Below are 18,058 nucleotides of genomic sequence, written 5' to 3'. Positions count from 1 at the left end.
ACTTCCTATAAGAGTAGTCCAAATCCAATGCGTTGATTTTTTTTTATTTTTTATTTTTTTGCCTTTCTATGTGGCCTGTTTAGATCAGGCACACTGCTGTGCCTGTCTTCTGATGTCTAGTTTGAAATGGCAGAACCTTAAAAAAATGGAAACAAGTAGCTGAACAAGTTCAGCATTGTCAAAATAGGAGTTCGATAAATTCGCAGTCCGAGACAAATAGAGAGATCACAGGATCACTTTGGGCAGTTCAAGATAAGTACTGTACAGCGATCATGAATTTTCAAACTGTTGCCTGCATTTTGAAGCTAACCACACAAAACCAAGCAATACTTCGAAAAATGTTATTGGAACTGCTTGTGGTGTTTTGTTTCTGTTTAAAGCAAAAGGTATTTGTGGAAGAGAATTTTGCTTTCTACTCCCTACAGTCCAAAGTGAATGTCTTGATTTCTTTTGGCTTTCTGTGTGGCCTCTTTAGATCAAGCACACTGCTGTGCCTGTCTTCTGATGTCTGACTAGCTATGGCAACAGAATTGCTGATGCCAGGCCTAAGAACTGTACTTAAAACCCACAGTTTTCTTGCCTTCGAGGTTCAAACTAACCTAATTTTCTATAAGAGCAAAAGATGCAATCGTTTGACTCCTTGTCCACATATCAATGTTACAATGACCTTTTCCCTTTGAGACTGAACAGTGGTGAGGCAGAAGAGAAAAATCCACCAGCTGTAAGCTAGCCTTCCTCCTCCTCCTCCTCCTCCTCCTCCTCCTTTTCTTCTTCATGTTTACTCCTAAATAGGCCTTACAGGGTTCCATGTTACTTTTACCTTCTGCACTGTACAGCTTAAACTGATTTTTTTTAATTGCTGTTTGGAGTATTTTTAATTTATTTTTAAAATTACAAAACAAATACTTACAAAAAGTGAAACACCTAATAAACACTTTAATTAAAAGAAAAACATATACAGTACACAGTATCTAGTGCTGTTGGAGGAATTTGATGTGCTGTTGTCCAGAGCAAGTGAAGAGAGAGAGCATTCTCCAGATACTATTCTCAGACACAATTTCACAAGGTCAAGGACGATGTTTTTTACAGGTCCTATGCAACTTGGTTCAGATGCACCTCTGTCAAATGCAACAGTTCCTTGCCTACATACTGCAGGCCGTGCATGAGAACATCACACAGCCCGTCCATTTGAGCCCAGGTAGAGTGAAGCATGGAACAGCTATTGAACTGAGTTGGCTGCATTTTGTATTTTGACTACAGTACAAATTTTTATTAATTTTCCATAGGAATAGGGATTGAGATACAGATGGAGGGCGGGGTACTAAGGGGGGGGGGAGGAAGGATGGAAAAAGGTAAAATTCCAGAGAGTGAAACACTATTCTTACATCCACTTATAAGTTATGTTAAAAAGGGAAATCATACAAAGATAAAATAATATATGCGTAATGATACATTTTGTGTTTTAAATGGCCCTTTGTGAGCTATAACATCTGCTGCCTGCCACTGCTGTGATTTCATATCCCGCCTTTCCACCATGAACCTCAAGTGGATGGCTTCACCTTCCCAAATTTATAATGACAAGAATCCTGAGTAGTAATTCAGACCAAGATACAGTGGTTGGCCTCCATGTTACGTAATGAGTTTTGTAGCTTCATGGGGATCCGAAACTGGGCCTCCACAATCATGGCCTCACTAGCTCCCATACCAGCTATTGAATATTTTGTTCTTTTTATTCTTATGTTTTTCTATTCATTTTTAACTTTTAATAGCTGTGGAATATTAAATACTCAGGAAAATGAAGAGAGAGAAGAGAGAAGCTTGAATGATTTTCTTAAAAGAGACCCAGAAATCATTTTTCTGAATTTTTAACAAGCAACACAACAGATTACTTTCCTGGATGGCAATAACCCTAATAATAACAGTCTGATGCCTAAGCAAAGTAATGAGTAATATAATGAGTTATTTTTAAAAGTAATATCCCAAGCTCTGCAAGAATTTTGCTACACCTAATAATGTGATGAGGACCAATCTTTAGGCTACTCAATACTTAAAATGTTCTTTGGGTCATAAAACCATGTGTAGGTGTTATTCAGTAGATGCCAGTTAAAAATGGAAGTAAGTAAGTAAGTAAGTCTGGTCTAGAGAATGATCAAAATAATTTACACAGTTCCATTTGCCCAATGATACGCTTCTGCTGGATATTGCTAAATCTGCCATAGCTGGTTACCCTACTTCCATATAGCAGTTTGTTGGTGCCACTGAGAGCTGTAGTAATGAAGGAGGAAAAGATTTCTTTATTCTGGTGTCACAAAATTCCAGTGCACACAGCATTAGACCTGGTCATTATCGTTAAAAGAGGTGAGATGATAGCATGCTAAATCAACAGCATGTCATGAAACTTTATATTCTCTGCTTTCACTGCTTGATATGGTGAAAGACCACTTCAAATTATCTACTTTGGATATAGTTCATGTAAGATCATAGGAATTACTTGAGTCTTTTTTTTTTTTTTTTGCATAGTTAGAAAACTGTCACCTCAAAACTGACCTCCGTATCGCTTGGCCCCTTGTAGGTAAATTTCCCCTCACTTAGCAGTGCAAAAGGAAACCATTCCTTTCTCCTTCTTCCTTGTCTACTTCTGTTTTGTACACAGGCGAGTCCTGGCAGACCAAGAGATCCCTTGGATAACTGATTTCAACAGGCTTAAGAGCACTCTGCATAAGTTCTGCTAGTGCTATGGCAAACATTTATCACACAAGAAGTTCTTGTTCAGTTCAAAAGAAAAGAAATAGAGTTTGAAAAGGATTCAAAATGAGGAGACATTTTGAGAGATTATTGAGGGTGAGATCCAGAATTCTTATGCTTAACCTACTTATGAGTGGGTGAGAAAGGTGTGTGCATGTTTGTCTTTTATTGCCCAGTTATCTCAGTGGCAGATGAAGCCCTGCCCCCAACACAGCTTCTTGCTCTGCAGTTGAAACCCAGGGGAAGGTGCCTTAGAGTAAGATGCCTCTTTCCATAGGACTTTTTCAGATTAGGATGGGCAGGCAGGAAATCTGTTGAGCAATGGAGATGTGTGCAGTAGAAAGAGAAAAGCAAAGTCACCAGACTGGGCCCTATTTTAATATTACAATAAACTCAATAAACTCAAAGTGTAACCAGAAAAAAAAATTGAAGAGTTTTTTTTTTTAGAAACGGGGGTTTCTGGGTGTAGAAGAAGCCCCAGTTCAGATCCGGGCTCTTTGGGGTTCATCTTAGAAAGGCTTCTACACCAATGGTCTAGCATGATATAAGGTAGCTTCCTTGGTAACCATCTCAGCTACAGTACATACATGGCTGCACATTGGGTTTTATGCCTCCACACGTTGAAGGAAATGACTTGAAATAACTTGGTACATCTTCTCATAGGATGTGTTAATAGATACAGTGTGCACCTGCAAATTGTAATTGCAACACTTTTTTTCAAGGCTGAGACAGTGATAATTGTTGTTTGGTTTTTTTATCATTGGGCTTCCAAGCAACTCGTATGACCTAAGAAGTAGCAATTAAACAATTCTGATAACAGTTCAACATTCAGACATTTGCCAACTGATAACAGTGAAGTGGAACAAATTTGTTAAAAGGTTTTTGAGGTCAGAATGAAAAAAACTGTAGTGAACCAAATAAACTGTGATGATTATTATGTGGCTGTTATTACTGTATTAAGATATTTACAATCGCCTATCAGTTTCAGTACAGAATTTACATGGTGGTTTAAAATGCAAGGGTTGACATAATAAAATGCAGAAAAATACAATACTCATGACAACAAAAGAGGAAAAACAGCAAACGCAGCATAAACATAACAACAATAAATCCAGTGGCATACAAATTTGAGAAGCTGCAATTCTTATTGTCCAATTAAACAACTGGCTATGAAAGCAATATTTTCATTTGGAGCATAATGATAATCAGAGCTCACAGTAGGTGGACCTCTCTGAGGAGAGTATTCCATCAACATGGTGATGCATCAGATTATACTTTTCTCCCTTTTTATCACTGTGTGTAGACTTAAAAGTTGCGGAAACCCAAGAGATCTAATCGTAAGTGTCAATGAGATTTAACTCACCCAGTTCATGTAACCATAATCAGAAAGGCTTTGCTAACAGAGGAAAAGGATTTTAGTAAAACAAAGTAACATCTTCAGATCCTTTCAAAATTTGCAACATGTTTCATTAGACTTTAAATCCAATAATATCTAATTGCTCAGGGGTTTTTATATGCAGAAAGACTTTCATACTGTTAGTCTCAGAGATAATAAAACACCTACAGAAAGTTAGCACCTTTTAGCATTAATGGATATTTGGAATAATTGACATTTTTGTTGTTGTTTAGTCATTAAGTCCTGTTTGACTCTTCATGACCTGATGGACCAAAGCACGCCAGGCCCTCCTGTCTTTCACTGCCTCCCAGAGTTTGGTCAAATTCATGTTGGTCGTTTCGGTGACACTGTCCAACCATCTTGTCCTCTGTCGTCCCCTTCTCCTCTTGCCTTCACACTTTCCCAACATCAGGGTCTTTTCGAGGGAGTCTATTATTTGCGTATGAAAAGATCCAGGAATATTGAATAACAAATCCTGATTCCTTAAAATTTGCTACCTACCATGTTTCCCTGAAAATAAGACAGGGTCTTATATTAATTTTTGCTCCAAAAATGCTGTAGGACTTATTTTCAGGGGATTATTTTTTCATGTGCAACAATTACATTTATTCAAATACAGTCATGTCATCTTCTGGTTGCTGCACAATGCTGCACAATGGTGGGGGGGTGAGGTTTCACTTAACTAGGGCTTATTTTGTGGGTAGGGCTTATATTATGAGCATCCTGAAAAATCATACTAGGGCTTATTTTCAGGTTAGGTCTTATTTTCGGGGAAACAGGGTGGATATAAATCAAGAGAATCCAGAATTGAAACTGATTTTTAAAATTATTTTATTACACTATATTGTATTCCATTTCATTTCATTCTAGAGAACACATCAAACATTTTGTGTGTTTCTGAAGGATACAGTGTTTTCAAAAAGAGTTTTAATTTATTGTAACTAATAATTTTTGACACATTAAAATTTTGTTTTGGGTGTGTGTTATATAAGAAAAAATAGCAAACAACAACGTTAACAAATTAAGGACCAGATTTGTATCCATCGGTCTGTCCATATGCCAAACAGGCACTTCCTGAAATATGGATTTCCCCTCTCCTTGTAGCTGCCACATGCTCCCAACTGATAGAAACAACTGGGAATCCTGAAGGGTGGTAGTGAGGCTGCAGAGGAGAAGTTCCCATTGTTCCCATAATAGTTGGTATAAACTTCTGTGTACGAAATTAAAATACATGAAAATAAATTGCACTTGCTACTATCTATTGGCAAATGTCTGGGATCACATCACTCTAGACCTGTTCGACTATATACCTTTAGTTCAAGTGAGTTGAAATGCTTTGTTCAATAAATGAACAGTACTAATTATTATTCATTCAGCCTTGGGAAAGTGTTGCAATTTCGTTTCCTTCTCCTTCGGCAGATAGTCTGCACAGCATTTTAAACCCAATTATATTCTTTCATTTGTACTTTGCTGGAAGTTTTATAGTACTGGCCAACCTTCAAATAATTCTGGACTACAATTGTGTCATCCTTTACTATTAGCTATGATGGCTAGCTATGATGGACTGCAAGGAGAACAAACCTATCCATTCTAAAGGAAACCAACCCTGAGTGCTCACTGGAAGGACAGATCCTGAAGCTGAGGCTCCAGTACTTTGGCCCTCTCATGAGAAGAGAAGACTCCCTGGAAAAGACCTTGATGTTAGGAAAGTGTGACGGCAAAAGGAGAAGGGGACGACAGATGGCTGGACAGTGTCTGCGAAGCAACCAGCATGAATTTGACACAACTCCGGGAGGCAGTGGAAGACAGGAGGTCCTGGCGTGCTCTGGTCCATGGGATCACGAAGAGTCAGACACGACTAAATGACGACGACAATGATGGTTAGGGATGATTTGGAGAACCACAAGTTGCTTATCTCTGTAGTAGTAAATTAATATTTTACTTTCCACTTGATCTCTGAAGCTGAGATCTCTGCATACAGAAATCCCAAATCATGGGTTTAATTTGGTGGAATATTTTTCATGCCCACATGACAGTCTCTCAGGGGGCAACCTGCCTCAAATGGAAGGATCACAGGATGAACATGAGTGGCAGTCAAATCCAGAGATAGAAGACACAGAACTGTTCTAGAGAAAACCCATCCCCTGTGGAAGAGGAAGGAATCTCCAGGGACGAATGTCCTCTGAGTCCCAGAGAACACTGGTGGCTCAGATTACAATGGGGATAAAGCGAGTGTTTCTGTACTTGTGGAAAGGAAGTATGCATACTGCAGCTCAGTAAATCTGGATGATGTACTTAGAATTTACTTACCTGATCAGCCATGATTCTTGCTCCCAGCATTTTTTGTCTGCTTGTTTGGTAGATTTCTTGCCACCCTGACCGGAACTGTTTCCTGGCCATGCCTCTGGTTCCTCCCTATTGGTATTTTCAACCCATAAAGGCCTTGATTTCCTGTCTGGATTTTGCTGGAGCACTGTTTTGTTTGGTTTCCACACAATCTGTGTGTCAGATTTCTTTTTCATCTTTGCAGAAGCGGCCCCTTTTGTGGGTCGATCTCTTTGGTTGTAGATTTTGCAGGTTGAAAACAAGATGCTAGGGATTGTAGATATTGCAACCTCAATTTTAAAACAACTACATTATTTTAGAGGGCTATGGTTAACATTTCCACCAGAAACTGTGAAAGAGTCAGTATTTTTTCAGTAGCTTTTGCTAAGCATTTTTTATTCAGAAGGGAGGGTCATAGAATTCACCTAATTCACAGTAAACAGAGTGTTCAGGGTACAATGTGTGTATCCCCTCTCATTCAATCTTGAGACAATTTTGGAGTTTATTCATTCTGGAGCGGTTTGTGCCTCATCCAATGAAGTTGTGCTCTGAATCTGAATCAGTTTGTAATTTTGGATTACTGGCCTCCAATTTACCTGCAATGAAAAACTAAATGACTTTGCACATGAAATTTGGAGGCATGAGACACTAAAGAGGAAAGCTAGATTTTGGAAGCTATCTTCAGGCTTACATACTAGGCACCTTTAAAATTCGCTTTGTGCAAAATGGAAGATGGGGGAAGAGAAGTAACTTGTTTCCCAGTCATAGTATAGGGTTCCCTCCTCAAGCCGTATGTTTTTAGCACCTTGAGGCAGAATGTCCCACCGGACATAAGTGTCAAAACATGGTTACATTTTGCAGGGTACTTCCAGATGAAGCTCTTATTGTGCAATCACACGGCCTTCTTCACAGAATTTTATGGATGTTTCAGGTGATGGACCCTCCATGTTTCCCAGCATTTCTCCCATCTTACTTCATTTCCTCTTAAAAATTAGTTAAGGAAGTCAACATAAAAGAGCTGAAAAAATACCTCTTAATTGGTAGTGCTCAGAGCCTGCCATCAGCCTTCTCATGTTGCTTACTACTATGTTTTGAAGATCATGCAGAGATTGTTGAAAAAGCCACAGACACTGGAGGAAAATTCTGCCCTCACTTTGCCAATTTGCAAATACATCTCCATTACCCCACAATAAATATGAAATGTTGACTATACAGTAATAGCCCCAGGGAGCATGTTTTGCTATGCTTTGAACTCAGCCATGTCTTCTTCTAATATGGGTTTGTAGCCAAACATTTGGCAAGAGTTAGGAATTTGGTTGTAGTTTTATTATTGCAGGTTTGAAGGAAAAGCTGTAAAAGCCGTCTGAAGTATTTTAAAGTACAATATTCCATGGTGCTGGGGGACTGAGTAAGAAAGTAAAATTAATGTTGATGCTGTTAATCAGGTAGTTGCTTTCTGAAGGATATGCTTGACACCTTTCTGGGGCAAACACACTGGACTTCGTAAAAAAAGAATGGAAAGAATATCCACATACATACAATTCACATATATGTAGCCTTTGCACACTGCTTCTCTACTCATCACCCAGCAGCTTCTGGCTGTCTGTGAAAACAGAGTGTATGGTGCCTTTGGCACATATATCTATAAGTGTACTCCAGAATTTGTTTCCATCATCGTGCAATGACTTGAAACAAAGTTTAGGGAAAGTAAAAGAAGAAAGTGCCAAAGCAAGACTGCAGCTGAATGTTATGAAGCTCAGGCTTGATTTGATCTAGGACCCACTTTTTTAAAAATCTTTCTGGCAATCCACAAAGTTCTCCTCCAGCACCATATTTCAATAAATATTTTTCCTGTTAATGTATTCGCGAAGGCTTTCACGGCCGGGATCTAATGGTTGTTGTTTTTCGGGCTCTTTGGCCGTGTTCTGAAGGTTGTTCTTCCTAACGTTTCGCCAGTCTCTGTGGCCGGCATCTTCAGAGGACAGCACTCTGTGCTCTGGTGTAGTTGGCTTTGGGAGTGCAGTATTTATGGCTGTGAGGTAGGCTTTTGTCCTTTTTTTTTTTTTTTTTTGGTGTAGATGGATAATTAGTCTGTTTTGTTGTGGGTGTATTGTTGCGCTAAGGAGAAGAGATTATCTGTCACTGTGGTTGATGGGTGTCATTAGCTGGTCTTTTGCGTGTAGTGATCCCCTGTCCTTGTGGCTGGGTGGAGTTCGTTGACCTTTTGTACACTGTATTTTTGAGAGTTGGGAGCCAAGTTTTGTTTAGCTTCACACTTTCCTCTTTTTTGTTGAAGTTCTGCTGGTGCTTGTGGATTTCAATGGCTTCCCTGTGCACTCTGACATAATGATTGCTGGTGTTGTCCAGTATTTCAATATTTTGAAATAGCATTTCATGTCCAGCTTGTTTTAGGGCATGTTCAGCTACTGCAGATTTTTCTGGTTGTTTTAGTCTGCAGTGTCTCTCATGTTCTTTGATTCTGGTGTGGATGCTTCATTATATACCTGGCCACAACTGCAAGATATCCAGTATACTCCTGCAGTGGTGAGGGGGTCCCTTCTGTCCTTTGCTGACTGTAACATTTGTTGTATTTTTGTGGTGGGCTTGAATACTGTTTGTAGGTTGTGTTTTTTCAAAAGTTTCCCCATGCGGTCCGTGACCCCTTTGATGTATGGCAGAAATACTTTATTTGTGGGTGGCTGTTTTTCTTCTTCATTTCGGTGATGTTTTCTTGGTTTGATGGCTCTTGTGATTTCATTTTTGGAGTAGCCATTTGCCTGTAGAGCCTAATTCAGATGGTTGAGTTCTGTGCTGTTAACTTCCTTAACTGTTTGGCTTTTACATTCAAACATGGTGATACAAGAGTGTGGATGATCTCAATCTTGATCTCCAATAAAACATCCTTACACTTCATGATCTTATCTAATTCCTTCATTGCTTCCCTTCCTATTTTAAGGCTATAGTCTCCAATTGGATCGATGACTGAACCAAGATATACAAAATCTCTATTTTAATTTCTTCACTATCAACATAAAGTTGTGTAGTTCTTCTCTAGTCATGATTTTTGTCTTTTTCTGGAAGCAAAATTGTTGGAACTGAGGCTGTCATACTTTGGGCACATTATGAGAAGGCAGGATTCTCTGGAAAAGACAATTATACCAGGAAAGGCCAAATATAAGATGGACTGACTCAAAGGAAGCCACAGGCTGCTTTACAAGAGCTGAGCCAGGCAGTTGAGGACAGGGCATTTTGGAGATTGCTTATTCCTAGGGTCACCCTAAGTCAGATGCAACTTGATGGCACACAACAACAACGATGATAACAACAACAGGAAAATAATAAAACATGAATATTTGGGCAATTTTTGAACTAAAAATGAATGTAAAGATCAAAATTCTCTTATAATACAGTATCTCTCCCCTCCCAAATATTATATGGTACTTCAGCTTTACCCCAATTACTATATGGTATTTTGTGTTTTGAAGGTAGAAAAAGGCAAACGTCTTCACCTGAATGTGAATACATTAGCTGGAATTAAGCTTATGCAGACATATAAGGCAGGAAGTCCAGTTAGAAACTTGCTGGGATTCTAAATAGACACACATAGGATCTCGTTACACAGCTTAATGCAAGAAGAAAGGTTCCAAATGCTACTGTGGAAATGTTTTAAATAAACATTTATTTTATTTTATTCATTACATCTACACCTCACTCATCTAGTGCCAAGGCACTACTCTGGGCAGCTGACAACATTTATAAACAAAACCATAGCTACTCACCCCCACTCACATGGCATAAATCCTGAGATCCAAAAAAAAGCATTAAACCCCAAATATCCAAAGAAAAAGAAATCTGGACAGCCGATCAAAACAGTAACCATTTCATGGAGCCGCAAGGTTGTCATAGAAGTAAGATGTTTCTTACCTCTGTGAGGTAAGAAACCTATTTTGCGTAAGCTAGAAGGGAAAGAGCCTGGTGTATATTCACAATAATTGCATTCCATAGCGTTGCAGCCACTACTGAGATGGCCCAGTTTCTGGTGGTACTTTTATGGGCCTCTTTAGGGGTAGGCACACCCAAACGTGAAACCTAACTGGACTGAGTGGCACTGGTGGACGATCATAGGGAGAAACACTCCTTTCCTCCTAATTTTCCAATTAATGTAACATTCAGACACTGATTCTTGAGATAGCTGTTTTTGTTTTCTGCTTGTTTTGACAGGAAGTAGATAGCTGAGTGAGTTAAGTATCTGGCTGCAGGTTGGGAGTTCAATTCTCCTTTGCGCTTCCCTGGAAAAGAGCCAATTTGTGTAGCATTGGGCAAGCTGCTGTCCCAGAGCATCCCCAGAATGCTCAGTCTAGAAAGCACTGCAAAGGGTCAATATGTGCTGGAATCAATTTGACAGATGATGATGATGATGATGATGATGATGATGATGATTAAACACCATGCACATCAAAATTATAAAAACATTGACTGGTATTATATAACAGATAAAAGTTTTGCCCAAAAACCTAAGTATCTGTTAAATATTGGTGCAGTATGTACACTGTTCCTAATATTGCCATTTTTTGTAGCTCTCATGGTGTGATTTCTGAGATCTGCAACTGTATGAAATTTCTTGATATTGTTCCCAAAGCCTCGATGACTACTGAAATGTGTTCCTTCCAGAAGCGAGTTGTTTCGATTGCCAGGTCTCTGGAGTCTGTTAGTTTTTCCAATTCTTTAAAATTTCAACTCTTGCATCCCCTGGAACTGCAATGTCAATGATTCAGACATTTCTTTGTTCTATTACTACTATGTCTGGCATGTTATGTTCAAGGTGTCTATCTGTTTGGATCCAGAAATCCCACAGGATCTTGACTTTCCTATTTTCTGACACCTTCTCTACCTGATGTTCCCACAGGTTTTGGGAGGCTGGCAAGTTATCTTTTTTGCATAATGACCAGTGTACTAATTTTGCCACTCTATCATGTCTACCTTTGTAATATGTTTGTGTAATCTTTGGACATTCACAGATGAGTTGTGACACAGTTTCATCCTTTTCTTGGCCGAGTTGACATTTGTTGTTAGCACCAATTCCTTGGATCTTAGCTTTTATAACTTTGGTTTGGAGTGCTTGTTCTTGTGCAGAAAAAAAAATCAAGCCTTTGGTTTCTTTCTTAAGGGTCCCCAGTTTTAGCCATGCCCATGTTGAATTATGATCATGCTTTCCATCGATATTTCTCAGGTGTTGTCCATGTAGTGTTTTAGTTTTCCAACTGTTTAATTTACTTTCAAATTGTTGTTTCTTATATTGAGCCTTGGTTTCTGTTGTTTTCAAAATATTCTCCATTTTCACTGCCATAAGTAATTTTTCTCTGCTTGTACTGATATAATCATTTAGGTTTCTTTTTCCTCCTCTACTACCTGCTGTATTTGCAGTAATCTATGACCTCCAATTTTTCATGGTAAATATAATCTGTCCACATCTTTTTTGGGATGTAGTGCATGACGCATGTCCATGTTTTCCGATCCAATTCTTCTAATTTGTTTTGAGTCCAATCTGCTATTCCAGCTGGGTATCTAATTACTGGAATGGCCCATTTGTTTATGGCTTTGATTGTATTTCCACCTTTTAATTCTGATTTTAAGTTTTTCCACAGCCTTTTGATATACTCTCTTTCTGTCAGTTCTTTAACTTTTGTGCAATGTTATTTGCTTCTAGTATTGCACGGTATTTATAATTTCTTCATTAGATAGTGATTTTATAATATTGCAATTTTTAACTTTATTCCATCTAGTTTTTGGATCTTGCCATGGTGTAAAGACAGAGCTCTGCACATTTGTCAATTCCACATTTCATTTAGATATCTTCACAAAATATTTGCACTGTGTTTAGCAGTGATTCTATCTCCATGGAACCTTTTGCATATACTGTAGTTTTAGGTCATCCATGTATAAGAGATGGTTGATTTTTCCTGCTTGTTCTGAAATATAGTAGCCCAATCCAGTTTTATTTAAAATTATTGGCATGGGAATTAGTGAGATGTTAACAGCAGTAGTGACAAAGAATCCCCCTGAAACACTCCTCTTTTGATGCTAACTTCCCCAGTTTCTTCACCATGGACCATTAAGACCCAGCTGATGATGATGATGATGATGATGATGATGATGATGATGATGATGATGATGATGATGATTGCTCTTTTCAGGTAGACCATGTTGCTAGGATTTGTAAATATTTGAAGTATGTAATTTTATTTTGTGGACTACTTCGAGCAGCGGCCCTGTGGCTTTTCCCAAAACCGTTTTCACTCCCTTTCTCTTTTACTTAAAAATACTCAGCGCACTTTGGTGCCGTCAAGTCATCTTCCAGCTCTTTTTTTTTTTAGGGATCAGGGCAGCCACAAAGTGTCATCTCCGACCTTATCGGTGAATCACATCTGTACTGTTGCGATTGCTCGTTGTGACTTGTCTCTAGTTTAGCAAGATTTCCCCAGAATTTTTATTCCGGGTTAAAATACAGTATGAAAAGACGAGTGAGCAATTTTTTTTTTGGGGGGGGAGATTCGTTCACTTCGGAGGAGCAGAGACAGACTGGCGTCAGTCTGGCATTGCCAAGTTTGTGAGCGGACTACTATGTTTGTGCTGTTCCTTGAGGAAAAGCGGGTGGGAAACCTCTGCACGCCTCTGTGTTTCTAAAGGGGGTGGAATTTAGACGTACTTCTCATAGTCGTGGTAATGAATTGTCACAACGACGGCCAGAAACACGGGGCTGGTTTCTTTGTGAACAGCTGCTCTTGGTGTAACTAGTCGCCCCCCTCCCGCGCCGCTCCATCCACCTTAAGTGTTTTGAAAAAGATGAGTTGAAGGAAATAAGGCCGGAGCGACCCGATCACGTCTTAAAGTAAAGGAAGGAACTGTAGCATCTGGAAATACATATACGGAAATGAACTGGGAAGATTGCGGAGTGCGGCGGGGGGGGGGAGGCGGCGGGAAGAGGGCTGCTTGCGGGTATTGGCTTGAGGGCGGTCCTCGGCAGCGCGAAGGCGTGCGGAGTCCTGTGTTCCCCGAGGGAGACAGACGCCTGTTTGAAAACCTAGAAACGTTTTCTGAAGATTGTGGAAAGCCAGGAGGAAACTGGGAGGAGGAGATGGAGGGGGGGCAGATGTGGACGTGTGTGTTTGAGAGAGAGGGAGACAGAAAGAGAAATGTTGCTAGCTGTGCTCTGCAGGGCTAGGCTGTGCTCTCTGTGTGTGTGTGTGTGTCTGTGTGTGCGCGCGTGTGTTGCAGCTGCCTGTCCCCGCAGGCTGGGAATAGCTCTAGATCTGCCTCTTGGCTGCGGACTGTGTGGGTTTTGCTAGCCCTGGCGGCTTCCTACACTCCTCGCTGCTGGCTTCCTTCAGCTTATTAGCGCCAGGCAGGAAAAAGGAGCGGGCTTCCTTCTTTTGTACGCAGCCTGCCCGGCACCCTCGCAAGCTCCGAGCGGGCCCCCGATCTGCAGTAACGGCAGCCGCTTGGGCAGCGGGAGGGGAGGGCGAGAAAGGAGCCCTCTTGGGACCCGCTCTGCCTCTTTCCCTCGGCCTCCTTCCTCGGACTAGTCACTTGCTTTTCCTGCGAGACTCGCCCGCTCCGCTTCCACCCGCAGCCTAACGTGCCTCGCTCGGTGAGGACGGCTCAATGCCTTCTCCGTAAAGCCCACGAGGAGCGCGATCGACGCGACTGGTAGGCAGCCGGCGTGTCCTCTTTTTCGCGCGCTCTTCCCTTCCCCCCCTCCCGTTTTTTTTTCCAAATGGGTGAGGAGGGGGGGGGTTAGGTGGGATGGCCGGGGACGAGGAGAGGAGGGAGGAGGAGAGAGTCGCTCCGAAGTGCTGAGGATCCGAGAAGTTTTCCTTGTGCCGGTGTCAACTACGAGCCGCTGCCGCCAACTGCTGAGGAGGGAGGGAGAGGGGGCTGCGATGCTGCCGCTGCGTTCCCGCGCCTGGCTGCCAGGATTCAGAAGGGAGGAGCTGCCTCTGCGAGGAGCCGTCTGCTCTGCTCTGTTCCCCCCCCCCCCGCCCGCCATCCGCCCCGCTTTTCGCGGTAGATCTCACCTGCCGCGGTGACTAGAACTGCTGCTCCCCTAGTTCTAATCCCCGCCCTCACTCTCCTTCAGTCGCCACCGCCGGTGAGGGGAGCAGATTTCCCCCTCCGTCCCTTCCTCCCGTTAGCAATGAGAGTATGGGGGCGAGCGGGCTGCTCTTCGGGCATCACTTAGCGCGCACGGCAGATAGCCTGGCACCGCGCTGACCGAGGCTGGGTAAGTGGATCTGTCCGTCTCGGCCTCCCCTTCTCACCGGGAGCATGCATGGACCAATACAAAGTAACCCTTTGTATCGCATTGCCTTAGCTTTGTTGTGTTGTGGCGCTCGACTAGGGAAAAAAGAAGGCTTCCAGGGCTTCTGTGCCTGTTCGAGGGCTCTCTCTTTTCTACAAAAATCTTTTCATCCCACTTTTGATTTTCTTCCCCTTCTCGATCCTACTCATTCTCTCGCGCCGGCCTCCCCACCCCATTCCTCGCACATCAGCCACAGCCACTGGGAGCGCGCGGCCCCTTTAAGAGCCCAGCTTTGCCTCCCGGTAGCTGAAGGTCATTAAACACAAAAGCTCTCCAGCGCTGCGGTCCAATATAGCGCATGCGCCCTGCCCGAGGACTGGCAGGGAGACGGCAATATGGCGAGAATGCCTGGCAGCGGCGGCGCCGGCGGAGACTGGAGCACCGGGGGCGGTGGCAGCGGCGCAGGCGGCGGCGGCGGCGGGGCAGGTGGCGGCGGAGAGAACAATGCGGGGGACCGGCAGTCCGGCCGAGGTGGCCCCCATCGGCCCTTGCACTATTGCAGCGCCGGGGAGGAGGAGGACGGGGAGGACGAGGATGAGATCCAAGAGGTGCAGATAACGGGGGATGAGGAGGGAGCCGATGGGGGAATCTTGCTGCTGGACGAGGAGGAGGAGGAGGAAGAAGAAATGATGATCGGGATGGCTTGGGATGCTGAGGAAGAGCCGGGCCATATGATCCGTATGGACCGGGACAGTGGAGCCCTCCTGGACTCTGCTGCGGCTGCCGTCTCCAGCGTACGGGGCCGTCTCGGTGGAATCGGGGGAGCCCGGACGGGCAGCAGCAACAGCAGTCATGGTGGTGGCGTCGGCGGCGTCGGGGCTTCCGCGGGTGGCGCCCCCTCGGTGCCCGTTAGCGCCCGCGGCGCCGCCGCCGCCTCCTCCGCCGGCACCAACGCGGGAGCGAATCCCGCCGAGGACTCGGACCCCGAGGCGGAGTTGCTTCTGCAGCGTCCCGAGCGGGCCCGGCTGAGCGAGAACACGCGCCTGGCCACCCGCTACGCGGTGCGCATCTTCCGCGAGTACCTGAGCGAGAAGGCGCAGAGCCCGGACTTCGAGACCATGGACAAGGGGGCGCTGTGCCGGGTGCTGCGCTCCTTTTACGCCGAGGCGCGCTCCAAGAGCGGGCAGCTCTACTCCAAGTCCTCGCTCATCAGCATCCGCAGCTCGCTCAACCGCTACCTCAACGAGCCGCCTTACTGCCGCACCCTCGACCTCACCAAGGACCCGGAGCTGCGCGCCGCCAACCTGACGCTGGCCGCCGTCATCCGCAAGCTGGAGGAGCAAGGCGCCGGCCCGGTGGTGCAGAAGCAGGCCATCACGCGGGCCGACCTGCGCAAGCTGTACACCTGCAGCGTGTTCAGCACGCAGAGCCCCTTCGGGCTGCTCAACAAAGTCTGGTTCGAGACGTGCATGTACTTCTGCACGCGGGGCCGGGAGAACCAGCGCGAGCTGGAGGAGGACTCCTTCGGGCTGGCCATGGACGAGGACGGGCGCAAGTTCGTCTACTTCAAGGCCCTGGGGCCCTACCACAAGTCGCGCTCCTCCTCGTGGAGCAAAAAGCGCGCCGAGAGCAGCGACGAGGAGAACCTGCCGCGCATGTACGAGACCGGCACGGAGTTCTGCCCTTACGCCAGCTTCGTCAAGTACTTGGCCAAGCGCAACCCGCTCTGCAAGGCCTTCTTCCAGCGCCCGCGGGACCACTGCAGCGAGGGCGACGTCACTTGGTACGAGAACAAGGCCATCGGCAAGAACCTGCTGGGCACTCGCATGCAGATGCTCTCCAAGGCGGCCAAACTCTCCAAGACCTACACCAACCACTGCATCGGCGCCGTCTCCATCGCCACCCTCAACAGCATCGCCGGCATCGGCTCCAAGCTGCCTCCGGGCTCTGCTGCTGCCGTCGCCGCCGCCGGAGGGGGCTGCTACGCCCTTAACGGCAGGGCCCGCCCCTCGCCCGTTCCCGCCAACAACACGTACCTCCTCCCCAAAGACGGCGGCGACAACCTGCCCAACGTCAAGGCCGAAGCGGCCGCTGTCCTGGTGCCGGCCAAGCGCTCCCTCTATGAGGCGATGTACGCGGCGGGGGGCGGGGGCGGTGGGGGTGCGGCGGCGGGGGGCGACGCCTGCGGCCCCTCCTCGTCCCCCAAAAGACTCTGCCTGAGGCCCGCCGAGCCGCTCGACGCCGCCGCCGTGGTGGTGGTCTCAGTGAAACACGACCCCTTGCCTCTCCTCCTCCCCGAAGCAAACGGGCACAGAAGCTCCAAGTCTCCCACAGTCCTTTCACCTGCTATGGTTTCCCCCGCACAGGTAACAAAAAGAAAACCCGACGCCTTCTCCTTCCTGCCTCCCCCTTTTCTCCAGGCACACGTTCCCTCTTTTCCTTTTCGACCTGCCCCCCCACCCCCACCCCCACCCCCGTCAGCAGCTTGGAATGCCCTTCCAAAGTGGCTGGGGCATGTTGAAGGCTCCTCCAGGCACCCCCGCGTTGAGTTGAGACTCCCAAGAGCTGCTGCCTAGGCCTGACGCTCCCTACCTTAAGGTCAGCTTAGAAACTTAACTGGTTTCTCTGCTGCCACTTGGGACAGTGCTTGCCCGGTTACTAACTTTTAGCCATCGGCTTTAGGGGGATTCCAGGAAAGGGTAAAACATCACAGATTCATCTCCCACCCAACAAATGTTGGAGGTAAGGGACGTTGCCGGTCCTCAGTAGGAAGGATCAAACTTGTGCCTTCTCCAATCTCATATGAACCGTGGCAGCTCTAGAAAAGTGATTTTGCCTTTCTTTGAGAAAATGAGTTTTAAAAAAAGGTGGTTTCTTTTTTTAAAATGTAAGTGTCCATAGTCTTGATGTAGTTAAGATTACTTAAACCAATGTATACAGAAAATGGGCTCATTCCACCTCTAATCACAGGTGTGTAACTTGTCAGAAGACCTCCCAAGAGTTGATTTAGCAGGTGCACACTTCTTGTGTTGTTAAAGTGGCTCACGCTTCTTTTTAAAACACCAGTTTTAAATAGTTTGATTTGGATGATGTGTTGTCAGGTATTGATATAGGTATAGCACTCTGGGATACTTACTGCATTGTATAAAATGTATTTTATGGATGCAGACGTTTTATCACAAGCCATTGCAGTTGACTCTGAAACCTCTGGACGATCCAGTCTCCAGTATTAACAATTAACTCAGGCAAAGCACTGAAAGAGCTCTGTTCTGTGGATGCAGGTATATGACATG

At 44.7% G+C, this 18,058-nt stretch overlaps 1 protein-coding gene across 4 annotated transcripts in view; it reads left to right on the top strand.

The window, feature by feature from the left end:
- Positions 1–18,058, top strand: part of KCTD1 (potassium channel tetramerization domain containing 1) — a 110,431-nt gene that overhangs the window by 28,752 nt on the left and 63,621 nt on the right. The window contains exon 1 of one of the 4 annotated variants that reach the window (XM_020785708.3): positions 13,473–14,173. The exons of 1 other annotated variant lie outside the window; for it this stretch is intronic. Coding sequence is in view for 1 of the 3 variants with exons in the window: in XM_072998877.2 (XP_072854978.2) it covers positions 15,161–17,131 (1,971 nt within the window). In the remaining 2 variants the exon portion in view is untranslated. Of the gene's footprint in view, positions 1–13,472; positions 14,174–14,423; positions 14,748–14,822; positions 17,132–18,058 lie in introns of those variants that run through there. 2 more of the 4 variants (XM_020785709.3, XM_072998877.2) reach the window with 2 other exon arrangements.

Source organism: Pogona vitticeps, chromosome 4, assembly GCF_051106095.1.
Source record: "Pogona vitticeps strain Pit_001003342236 chromosome 4, PviZW2.1, whole genome shotgun sequence".
NCBI lineage: Eukaryota > Metazoa > Chordata > Lepidosauria > Squamata > Agamidae > Pogona > Pogona vitticeps.
The sequence above is the reverse complement of the archived record's forward strand: the minus strand, read 5'-3'. Positions and strand labels throughout refer to the sequence as shown.